The sequence below is a fragment of the Apus apus genome, chromosome 5, assembly GCF_020740795.1.
Source record: "Apus apus isolate bApuApu2 chromosome 5, bApuApu2.pri.cur, whole genome shotgun sequence".
Taxonomy (NCBI): domain Eukaryota; kingdom Metazoa; phylum Chordata; class Aves; order Apodiformes; family Apodidae; genus Apus; species Apus apus.
The window spans coordinates 47822839-47835671 of record NC_067286.1 but is presented as its reverse complement, the minus strand read 5'-3'; the positions used below and the strand labels follow the sequence as shown (position 1 = coordinate 47835671).

The following is a 12833-nucleotide window of genomic DNA, read 5'->3' as shown; positions in this document are numbered from 1 at the left end:
TGGCGGCGCGGGGCGGCGGGGCGGGCTCGGGCGGCGGCGCCCTCTGTGAGGCGGCGGCGGGCGGCGGACGAGCGGCGGCGGCGGGCATTCATGTCGGCGGCCAGGGATTAGCGCGGCGGACAGCGAGCCGAGCAGAGGGGGGCGGCTGACCCGTCGCCCCCTTCCCGCGGGGTCCCCGGCGGGAGAGAGCCGTACCCGGCTGGGCGGGGGGACATGGCTGACCGGAGCGCGCCCAGCTGCCACCTGCGGCTGGAGTGGGTCTACGGTTACCGGGGGCACCAGTGCCGCAACAACCTCTACTACACGGCGGCGAAGGAGATCGTCTACTTCGTGGCGGGGGTCGGCGTGGTGTACAGCCCCCGGGAGCACCGGCAGAAATTCTACATAGGGCACCAGGACGACATCATCAGGTACCGTCGCCGGGCCGCATCCCGCGGCGGGCCCCGGCCCCCAGGCCCCTCCGGGCGTCCCGGCCCCACAGCCTGGCCGGTCCCCTTGGAGCGAGTGTCCCCGCGCCGCCGCCGGCGCCGGGTGCCGTCCCGGGCTGCGCCGGGAGCCCGCGTCCAGCCGGGCGCTGCGGGACCCGGGGAGGATCGCGGAACGGCAAGGACAGTCGCGGGCTTCCTCAGCCCCCTCGCCTCTCCCTCGCGCGGCCTTCCCCGTGGGTAGAAACCGGCTGGAAATGGGTTTTGTCTGTCGGGTTTAACGGGCCGGGGGTGTCCCCGCCGCCCCCCGTGCGCGGTGCCGGAACTTGTGCGCGGGGATGCGCGGCTGCTCGAGGGTCGCTGCGCGGCCCCGGCCGGCCCTGAATGTCAAAGGCGGGAGGAGCGGGAGGAATCCCGTGTGTGCCCTGAAGTGCTTGGGCTGCGGAGGAGGTTAATCTGCAGCAGGTAGACCTTTGGCTCACGTTTGAAAGGTGACGATTACGTGGGGAATTAGTGGCCTGCCTGTAACTCCTGCAACTTTTAGGGTAATCTTAAAAGATCAGCCTTTCTTACAAAATAGAGGCTTCTCCTGTAGCTTGGCAGTGAATGTTATCAGGTGCTGAAATTCATAAAAAATAATCACGAACTGATGTTAGTGTTACTTCTTAAATGTATTTCACCCTGAGGATGCTTTTATAATCTTGCTGGTGTTGTGAGAGCAGTGAGAGAATTTGAGGAGTATGAAGGACAGATGTGAGCCTGAGTCATCAATCCTTTCTCATCCAGTAGGTGTCATTGCGGATGGATTTTAAATTCTGATTTCCTTTCCTCTTCCTGTTGGGGTAAGAGCTAGCAGTAGACAATGCTGTAGGTAATTTACAGCACAAAATTTGTTTTAATGATGCTTAGTGCTTCAAGGCATGTCTTCTGTGTGCATTACTCATGCAAGTAACAGGTATTGTCTACGGAAAGCAGAATAGGTTCTCTGTCTTTCATTTAAGCTTTTAGGCACACTAGAAAACTTGATCATAATGGCCACTTTTTTTCTCTTTGTTTAAACCTTCTTGAAGAAACTTAAGTAGTTTTGAAGTATGGCTGTGAATGTCCCTTAGAAGGGTGTCACATCAAGGGTGTATTTCCCCTTGATGCTAAAAACGTAAAGAAAACAGTAGGCAGACAATGTATGATTACAGACCTTGTACTAAGGGTGTTGAATCAGAAGTTTGAATCACTGTTGTCTGCATCAGTTAATGCTTTACCGTTCTCATCTTTATCCAGAAAAAGTGTTTCTTAAGAACTACTAGTCATCTCTGTCAGGTGTTAAGGGAAATCCAGATCTGCAACTTCCCATTTTGCTAGGGAACTGATTATTTGTTCTCAGCCAGGGTCCCAGGTTGCTATAGTGTAATATTACGTGGTTAATACCAGGTGTTCATGAATGCTTCTGAATGACATGTTTCTTTCAGTAGGACTTCTTACAGTGTAACAGTTCCATGGTTTGAGCTACAACTGGGGAAGCTGCTTATCTTTTCCTGCCTTAACAGTTTTTTGCTCACTCTCAGTTTTGGCACAATCTGCTACGTTTGGCCAAAATGTGTCAGAACTCATTATTCAGATTAGTACTAAGCCTAAAAATTCTACCAAGAGTCAGCAAACCAGAGAGAAGGAATGTGATGACTTCACCTGATTTGTATGGGGGTGCACTTGGATTCATGTGGTACCATGACTTGGAATAGTGGAGCTTCTCTCGCTTTGAATTGTACTAATGTTGAGAGAACATAATTCTGAATGTTAAAGCATTACAGTTTTATGCAGTTAGCATTTTACATGCTTCTTAAATGCAAAAGTGATGCAGATATGTTAGTATGCTTAAAAAAGAATGCTCGATTTAAAAGCAGCATGGCTGTTTCCAATAGTAAGATTAGACTTGGAGTGATCAGTTTCACTTGCTGCTTTTCCTAGAAGCAATATGGTACCATTTAAATGTCATCATCCTGTACTTTTCCTGACTAAACCTGGACATGTTAGTTCTCAGTATTTAAAGTAGTCGTAATAGGAAGATCAAGTATTAAAAAAATGGATTTTTAAAATACCGGAAAAGAGGTCCAAAAATGGGATTATATAATACAGTGATTTGTGTTACTAAATTCTCTCTCTGAAGATGGCAAACTCAACTGTTGTACTGAAAAAAAAAAAAAAAAGTATGCTTTAAGTTTTAATCGGCTGAAGCATTTGTGATGTTTTAGGGAAAGCGATGGGAGGATTGAGTGTTTTTACAAGTGTGGGATCTCTTTTGTGAAAAGAGGACTAGTGTCTGAAACTCTTAGGTATTTAAGGAATTGAAATTCCATGAGCACAGCTCCATAGCTACAAAAACTAAGCAGTATATATTGCATGCTACATGGTGATATTATTAGTACTCTTCATTATTAGAAGTTTTTTATCATTAGCATGCTTTGGGTGACATTCTAATTTTAAGCATCAGTCAGGAAGAGAGGAATTGGAATTCTTAAGTCAGAGACCAGTTATTTAGTTTTAATAAGAGGAAACAGGATTAGATTAATGGGATAGACCTAGAAGATATTTTCCTTTGGAAATTTTCTAGCACTAGCAGTTAGTCTTCTACTGTGAAGTTTTACATTCTTTTATTAAATAACAGACCTATAACCTGCTGTAAGATTTTTTGATATTATTAGATGTTTTAGCATAATTTATTTCCAGTATAACTCACAGTGTCTACCACTGCACGCCCCTCCATCCCAGCCTCAGTTAACAGTGTACTAAAAATATGAGCCTTCTTTCAAGTGTTTTGTCTGAAAAGTTTTTTGAAGAGGTTAATTAGGATCACTTGGGGCCTCTTATATTAGTGGGGTTTATGAATTTAAAATCTCAGTCATTCAGCTTCGGTCTGTCTCTAAAAGGATTTCTCTTGCTTTCTGGTGAGCTTTTGTTTTTTATCTTATGTTTTTTGCCTCTTCTGAGAATTACTTTGAAGAAATCAACTCACTCTTCTGGAGGATAGAGAGTATAATATTTTTTATCTTATTTATCTCTCATTTTTTATGCATCTGCACATTTTTTTTGTTGAGGTCCTGGGTTTGTGCTGACACTTGTTGAATATGTTACTTAGATGTAGAAGTGCTTTGGCAATATTCATTTTTTGGGAGTGCAGGTAACTGAGGGATTTTCTTGCACTTTTAGAAGTAAATAAGGAGGAAAGTCTTGCCCATGGAATCTCAGGTAACTTGCTTTGACAGTGCTATCTACTGCCAGCAGCATAACTTAGATGTTTGCTGTGTTTGCAGAAGATAAGATCCCCTATCCAGCCTGGGCTGTGTATATGTAGGAGATATTTATTTTGAATGAACATATTATTTTTTCCTGCCTAATTACTGATTTAAACAGTGTGTTCTGTATGATTAGTAAATGGCCAAACTAGCTTGTAGATTGGTTTGCTTTTTATGGTAGAGGAGGAAGAAAAACCATCTTGGTATGTACAGGTTAGATCTTTATTTGTTCTCTTTTCATAATTTTAGAGGTTTGAAGGAGCATGGGTTATTTAATGTAGGCTGTCCTTCACTTGTCTGAGAGACCTTAGGGGGATCATATTTAATCCTGATCTGTATAAAGATTTCAGAAGATGCCCCCTCAGAGTATTAACTTGTCATATTGGAAACTGATGCTCATGTTGAGGAACCTTATTTGTCTGGGCTAGCTAAATAGTGTTTATATACTTTACTTTCTCTGGTGGAAGGTGAGAAAATTGGAAACCCTGAACTCATTCACCTACTTAAGTGGCTGTCTGCTGGCAAAAGCCTTTGATGCTACCAGGACTGTACTCTATATTGATATGTTCCAATGAGACTTTTAGAATATTTTTTGGTTTTGATTTCTTTTTTTTTTTTTCTTAATGCTGACCCTGTGACAAACTTTTTTTGGGGAGCTTCAGAGTATTTGAATTTTACTGGGAACTGATGATGTTATTGAAAGCAAAAGCACTAAACTAAAGATAAAACCAGTGCATCTTCTAGAGATTGTCAGTAGACTTGGCCTAAATGCATGTTTTGCTTTCCATGACATCTGTTCTTCAGTACAAACTTCAGCACTCATTTCTAAGTCTGTCCTTGGGCACCATTATCTCTATGCTGGCCACAAAACAGGTGCACAGCCATGCAGGTCAAAGAAAGTAGAGGAACTTCTCTTTCAAAAGGAGACAAATTAGAAGAGTTGTTAGCCTTCTCCTGCCTTTTTAATATTAATCACGAGTAAGCTGGCAATTAACAGTGCTGTTGTATATTCTTCTTAGAACTTTATCAACAGTAATCTGTCAGTACTTGATTAAAATGTCTGTGATACATTTAAGTTTTGTTGCTAAAGGTAGTAGCTGGTGTATCTTATGCTAGAAAAAAACACACGCTTGAATTTCTGCTGATAATGCCACCTATTTCTACTGTAGAGCAACCATAGGCTGTGTCTAATAAGTTCATTTTCCTACTTGTCTAGAATTCTGTGCAATTTTCCTTGTGTCGGACTAAGTTGAAGGAAAGAATCCTGCATTGTCTGCCCTCATTCGGAGTTCTGGTTTTAGGGCAGACATAACTTAAGAAATTAACATTTTTTACTGTTTTTTACTATTAGGAGTTCTAGTACTGGAAACTAACAGATCCCCAGCAAAAAAGACAGAGGAAAAAGCAATTGGTAATACTTCCAATTTGGATAAAAACATCTAGCTCTCTCCCACTTTGTACTTCTCTGTGTGCCGGACTGTAGAGAGGTAAATTGCATGCTTACAGAAATCAGAGGTGTATGCAAGACAGGCAGAAAGAATGACAAAGCATTTCTCTGTATTCAGGCAGAGATCAAGTTTGGCTGTTTTCAGCAAAATAGTTGTCTAAATCTCAGCTTTTGTTTTTTCTTATTTGTTGCTGTGAGCTCTGTAGGAATCATCTTGAACTTCATTTCCCAAGGAACAAAAAGAAGCAGCCAAAACTCTGGCCACTCTGAACTGTAGTCACTCCAGACACTTTATTTAAGAGTGTCATCTTTTTATTATTTCAGAATTTGGCTCAATGTACAGGAGATTGATCTTTCTGAGGTTCAGTGATCTTTCTCCTCTATTTCAAGGCAAAATGAACCATGTCTTTCTAGTGTCGACATTTCTGAGCTTCTAGTGAAAATCAAAAACACTGAAATCATGTCAGCTTCATGGTGTTAGTGCTGTCCACCAACTCTGAAGTAGGTTTTTCTACCTATTGTTGCACTCCAAGTGTTTATCAGCATCTAAGAAATTGCTGGACTCTGTCCGCTGCTTTCTGTGACTGGTACTAGATAATGCTCTTCAGGAGGCAAGTCCAGGCTTCCTCTGTGTGGCTGTCAGCTGTGATCTGCAAACAGAAATTCTATCAGTGCAGTTGTTAGTCACATCCCAGTTTTGAATGACTATTCTGGCCTTTTTATCCTCTCTTTTTGTTAACTATGCATTGTTACTACTTTGGATGACTAGCTGTTGGACTCTTTCTGTAAAGGTGCTGTGTATTTTTACTACCTCATTGTATCATTCTGCCTCTCTTTGTTCCCTTTTCATTAAATCCATGTAATGGGAATACCTTCTGGAAGAAGAAAATATCTTTTCTCAGAAAAAGAGCCAAACAGAAGGTTTCAGAAGACTGCAGAGGGAAATTTATTTCCATTTTTCCTATCCGTCCAGTTGACAGTCGCTGTAAGATCCAGCCTAGTTCTCAAAAGCCTCAACAAATAATTAAAGTAATTGAAAGTTAAGAGTATCTACTATCAGGTTTATTGTCATGTTCTTGTCTGGAATAAATGGGATATGTCTCTGACCTAACTGCAGATGACAGCCAAGGACAAATTTTAAGGAATAGATACTGTGTACAGCTACAAAATTTTATCAGATGGAATTGTATCAGTTGGTTTCTCAGCAGATCTATGAGTTAGTTGTGGATTTCCCTTTCTAGGGAATGTCACTGAATGAATACCACAGTTGCCACATGAGGAGAAATTTCTTAGTTTCCCATTAGATCTTCAGCTTTTTCTTTCGAATGACTAATGTGATAGAGGAAAAACAAGCTTCAGCATGTTCTGGTGAGGAATTCTTTGAATGCCCTTGAATTCTATGGAGACAAGAAGAGAAGAACTCTGTTGTTTATTTGTTTGTAGAAATGTAATATCCCAAATTATTTCAATAATCATAGAACCTTTGAAGAAGGCCAGTCATCTCCCTTTAGATCCTCTAATAATTTTGCTGGAGGAAAACAGGAATAAAATCTTACAGTTTTGCCTCAAATGTCAAATGGATCATGCATAGAAGCACCTCAAAGTTTTGCTTATATAGTACTTAGGAAGCCTACAAAGTGCATACATTTGGGAGTACTTTGTATAGCCTTGGGAATCCGGTCTTAGTTCTTAAATCCCAAAGAAAGTCTTTGATAGGAATCCTTTCTCACTACTCAATACTGGTGAGGCCACACCTGGAGTTCTATGTCCAGTTCTGGGCTCCTCAGTACAAGAGAGATATAATGATACTAGAGAGAGTCGTCCACAAAGATGGTTAAGGAAATGGACTGTCTGTCCTGAGGAAAGGCTGAGAGAGCTGGGACCACTCGGCCTAGAGAAGAAAAGGCTCAGAGTGGAGATCTTATAAATGTATATAAATACCTGAAGAGAAAGTGTAAAGAAGATGTAGCCAGGCTCTTTTCAGTGGTGCCCGACTGACTTTACAAGTCAACTGACTTTACAACCAAATACCAGAATTGGAGCCTCAAGGTGAACAGTGGTTAACAATTTCAGAATTGGAAAAAAAAAAAGGAAAGTTTAGATTTGCAATTTAAAAATCTTTTCTGTGTCTTATTCTTAGGCTTATATGGTGCCATGTTTGTTTTGTTTATACTAAAGATAAATCCATCTACTCTCACTTTGTCATCTCCACATGGTCTTTACGGGCATAATCAGTTTATTTCTGTCCATTGAAGAACTTATGACTTAACGGGATCTAAATTATGTCATAATTAAACTAGTCAGTCTAGCTGAAGTATCTTTTGATTTTCTGTCAACGAAAATGGCATTTCTGACAGCAGAAATAATTGCTAGGACAATGAGTGAGATAATTATTCTCTTGACCGCTTCATTTTATGCCATGGTTCTCAAGGCCAAAGCCCATTAAGCTCTGCCTTGCTTTTCATGTTCAGTATAAGTTTTTGTATTAAGTGTAAAAGTCTGGAGGGACCATTTGTGTTTGCATCTTCAACAGATCAGAGGGAGAGGAAAGAGAGTTACCTGCTTTTTCCTTGAGGAAAACAAAGTGTTCTAGGTAGTTCTAAAGCTGTTCTGGAGCACCTGTAGCAGGCTGGAAGACGAGGGATTTATAATTGAATCTGCATTAAAAGCTTTTCTTCTGAGACCTTTGTGTCATCTTTTAGAAATACCTTTTCCTTGGATTTTGTTTGATAAAATGAAAATATTTTAGGAATACAGAATAAAATCTTTCCTGGGTTCAGTTTTGAAATGAGACTAGAGTGTGCCTGGTTTTTAATATGCCTGTATACCATTGAAAACTTTATTTTTCCTAATTAAAACTATGACTGGAAATGCAGAAAATATCCAAGCAGACCTGAACATGTAAAACATACTAGAAGTTGATTAAAGTAGATCTGCACAGCAAGGAGCTACAGGCTTATGAGCTTGCCTTCATGCATCATGCTTTTCATAGCCAGCAATCACATCACCTTCTGGTCCGATTCTGTCAGCACTCACAGGCAGGGTCAGATTAGGTCAATACTTAAATGAGAAAACATCTTGGTGCTGTAAAAGATGCTTTTCTTGATTTGGTAGTTGGCTGATTTTCTCAGAACTAATGTGACAGCACAAGGCTCTAGGACAATGTCAGAGAACAGGAAATATAACTAATGGCTTAATAATGGTTGATCACTACAATTTTAAACGATTTTCTGCAGTAATTTGGAGGTCTGCCCTCATCTTTTAGCTCTTCTGAATTGCAGTCAAAGTAATGATGTTTCTGCTTACCTGTGTTTTAATTGGTTAGTCATCTTAATACAGGTAGATTATCTTCCTGACTTTTAACAGCATGATGAAATTAGCTAATTACTGTGTTCACAATGTTGTTATGATAGCAGTAGGCAGTAGCTTAGCACATTTGAATAGAAAAATTATTTTGAAGGGTTTGTCTGAAGTCAAATGTTTAGGTTTTTTTTTAATGCAGGATTTAAAGTTTAATTTAAGATGTAAAATAAACTTCAGGTTTAAAAGTTAATTATTGAAGAGTTTAATTGTTTTTCCACCTCTTAAGTATTTTAGGTAGAAAAACATAGTGTAATAGTTCCTCTGACACAACAAAAAATAGTTTAGGTTTTACTGTAATTATTAATACAAGTACTGTAGGCTTTTTAAAAAACATAAAATGCTTGAAACAAAACCTGAAATAATTATAAAACCACCCCCAAATAGCAAAGATTATAAGAAGTTATTTCTGGTTTTGTGTCATCTACAATTTTGGGTTTTCAAGGTTTAGACTGGCATTGACATAGGGCTAAGAAAGCCAGAAAATATAGTTTTACATTTTGCAAAATCTCCAGTATTTTTTTACTTCGAAGTGTAGCTTACCCAGTTTTAAAAAATATTATTCTATCACTTGTATAGTTACATTAGTGATTTAGAACAGCACTTCCATCTAGCATCAAGGACTTTAAATTAAAAATTATTTATTAGTCATAAAAGTGGCAAAGCTGTCAAATCTGGATTGATAAGGATTATTTGTATGGTCAATTTAAAATTTAGGTTTCTTAAAATATACTTGGAATGATGATGCTGTGATAGTATTATCAGGGAAATTGATTTATTCACAATGTATTTATCTGACTTGGAATTATCTGTTGCTTTTGCTACTTTCACATGGTAGACAAAGTTATTGAGCACTTGAAAGGACATGAAAAGAAAAATGAAGTTATGGTATTCCTTGAACTTACGTGACAGTGTGAATGTTCCCCTTGTCAAATTAAGTTGGATGTTTAACCTATTTGGTATTGAACGTTCTTTTCAAAATACATATTCAACATTTTCTACTTGGTGAGATTCTGGTGTGCTATCTGCTGTAGTATGAATTTTGCCTTGTGCATCAGTAAAGCACCTTACAGAATGTTATGGATAGATTTAAATAACTTGCATTAGGGCACGGATTGCTCTGATTACTCTGGTGGCTACAAAAGACTTTAATTTCTACAAGAAATAACCAGCATCATTATTTGTATTTCTGTGGTAGCTATTATGATAGTAAGAGACTTTTAAAATGCATTGCTTAAATTGCACAAAAAAGGTCAGAATCAGCCAAGATTGCATAAACTCTTCATAGCAGAAGATACCATTGAATTTCTAAGCTGGTTTTATGATACCTGTCAGTTAGATACTGCAAAAGATAGAAACCGCAAAGAATTCCAGTGCGTGCACCATCTGATAACAAATCCCTGAAACATTTTTAGTATTTACCTCCTTGACTTTCGTTACAAGTGTTTGTCTTTCTGCTTCAATTTTGGTCATGGAAGTGGCAGAAGCGATGTCAGTATTATTAAGAAAGAGGACAAAGTTTGGTATTAATTAGTAGCTGGTATGTGAGTTGAGTGAAATTCCTCTTGGAGACATTGTCAGCCTGTGAACACGAAGAAAAGCTGACCTTTGAAGGCCCTATCCTGACATAGCTATTATTTTGGTGATAGGTGAGATGTTCCACTTCTATGGTTCATTTAAAGCAAGATGTCTTTGTATGACCATTTCTGTTAGAAAAGCAGTTTTTCTTGTTATTTTACCTAGCAGCTAGAGGATACCTATATTATTGATCTCTAGAAAAAATTTTTATCTCTTAATCAGAATAACTTCCCTCAGCCTAGTTGAAAAAGATTCTTTAACTGGGAATCCTCATTATTGTTGAGAGGCTTCCTGGTAGACTCTTTTTCTTTTGAACAGAATATGTAAGATTGTGCTGCCTGATGCTTGTCCTTCTATAAAAGCTTTAGGTATTCAGATATTACTGATGGAATGATCAGTCCTTCTGGCTGTTTTTCACAGACTTCTAATTTCATGTAACACTTTGATCTTCCAAGCTTTTTCAGGAGAGTTTTCTCTATAGTGCTTATTCTTTTGACCTGTAGACAGGATGGAGCAAGACACGTATCTGTATGGCCAGACCAGTCTGATCTTTTTGCTTAAAAAACATGTTACTTCCTCTTATTTTAGGGGAAAGAAAAAAAAAAAAATCCTTATTCTATCTCCCATCCTAACAGCAGTGTTCAACTTCTTGCTGCTTGAAGATGATCCTTGAGGTCTCTTCCAACCTGACATTCTGTGATTCTATGCTTAAATATTCATGGGGTAGTCTTTGGGAGGTCACTTTTTTTGAGGTATCTTGGTGTTTTTTGTCTGTGGATTAGCATTGTTTTGCATCTGAATGATATTCCTGTGCTGAAAAGCAGTGGATTCATACAGTGGGAGTAATAACTACTCTTGAGCTGTGAATTGAGGTAAGGCAGTTTGTTCATAGGAATTTTTTTTACTTCAGACTGTCTGAATATTAACAGAAAATTACTAGATTTTAAGACAGGTATGTAGAAATAAAAAAAATCCTAAGCACATGCTTTATATTAGTTCCAAGATATTTCTCTCTGTTTGATTCAGCCAACAAGCAATCCAGTCTCAGAACCAGGACTCTGACTTGAGAAAATCCCCACCTACACATCCTTTTAGAACAACTTGTGCCTAATCAGTGGATAGCGAGTAGGATTTGTGGCTGGCACAGGAAGACACCAGAGCAGACCTTGACATTCTGTTCAGATTTGAACTTTCCTCTTCACAAGGATTGCTGTGATTAGGAGTGGATGTTACATAGGGGGTTTGAATTCAGGAGTCAAGAGAAATGTGTCCAGAGAGTAAGTGCCATAACTTTGGAGATAAGTGTCCTTTTGAACAAAGTGATCAGCTTTATAGGTGATAGCTAAACCACTGGTGTTAGCCAGATGTATGACAAATGAGACGCAGAGAAGCTTCATTTGCCTGGTGTATTGTGTTGACCATAGAATGTATTGAAATTTAAACTTCCTTTGGTTTCATATGAAGTATATTGCTTAGATATTTTACATAAAAATATATGTAAATGAAATCCTTGTGTCAGATGAAGAATTCAACAGAATAGGAGAGAAACAAGAATGAGGCAAAGGACCAGACCTAATAATACAGCAAATGTGTCCAAGCTGAAAATCATGTTTATAACATGCTCATAGTTATAGTAAAATCATTGTGTTCTCACCTGTAGCTCACAATTTTCACTCCTGATTATATACTGTATTTTTTTCTTCACCGGAATTGGAAAATGAAATTTCTAGATAGGGCATAGTTTTGTAACAATATTCTAAAAGATTAGATAGAAAAGAATTGTTTTACTGGTTTGCTTTCTGTTTATGTGGTGCATTTCTTGTGATGAAATCTAGTTGGATATAATGCTAAAAATAACAGTAACGTTCAATTTTTGGACAATTCAACAAACAGTTGAACAGTAAATAGCAGTAAAATTCAATTTTCTGAATTATAGGGTGACTTACTAATAACCTTATTATTTTAAAGCTGAAAATGTCAGACTGTGATACAGGTACATGCAAACATTATATGTACGTACAATTGGAAAAAAAAACCCAGATAGACTTAGGGGTCAAAGTCACTTGAAAATATTTATGCATTTTGGTCATTTAAGGTGACTGTTGGTGAGATGTCTCCATATCAAGACAGCATGCACACAGAATGACTGGATTAATTCTGTGTTTTGGTTAGCTGACAACTGTATAAACCTTCTCCTGACTTTTAGAACTGTGTTAATCCTCTTTCCCTGCTTATAATCCCTCTACAAGAGCAAGCAAGGTGAACCATGCTTTATCTTAGATCAAGACAAGGCATCTGACAGCATTTGAAAATTGCCTGAGGATTTATTGTGGTGAGTGTGACATTTTAAGCTAAATAGTCATCCACAGTACTTAGGGAAATAACAGGAAAATTTTAAGAACTGGTAAATGTTTGGTTTGGTGTTTTTTAGAATGAGGCTGCAGGCATTTTTAGTTCCAGTTCCTCTTTTACTTATTACTTTGTCCATTGCTTTTTCTTTGTCAACTGCTGTTTCATCTACCGCAGTAATTAATACCATAGAAAGACATAGTCTTTGGAACAGTATTCAGTAATAAATTAATTTAGAAATATTTGTGATTTTATCTTTTGGAGGTTACAATGTATGTTTATGATAATGACTATACACTACATTACCTCATTGGGAATAATAAACTGGATCAGTATTCTTGAGATAAACATAATTTTAGAGCAGAAGAGTTGTATTTTCTGTAAGTG

At 38.5% G+C, this 12833-nt stretch overlaps 1 protein-coding gene across 2 annotated transcripts in view; it reads left to right on the top strand.

The window, feature by feature from the left end:
• The first annotated feature begins 165 nt into the window (after nucleotides 1-165).
• Nucleotides 166-12833, top strand: part of EML5 (EMAP like 5) — a 110122-nt gene continuing 97454 nt past the window's right edge. For both annotated transcript variants that reach the window (XM_051620279.1, XM_051620278.1), the window contains exon 1: nucleotides 166-410. In XM_051620279.1, coding sequence (XP_051476239.1) covers nucleotides 214-410 — 197 coding nt within the window. In that variant the 5' untranslated portion in view covers nucleotides 166-213. The remainder of the gene's footprint in view (nucleotides 411-12833) is intronic.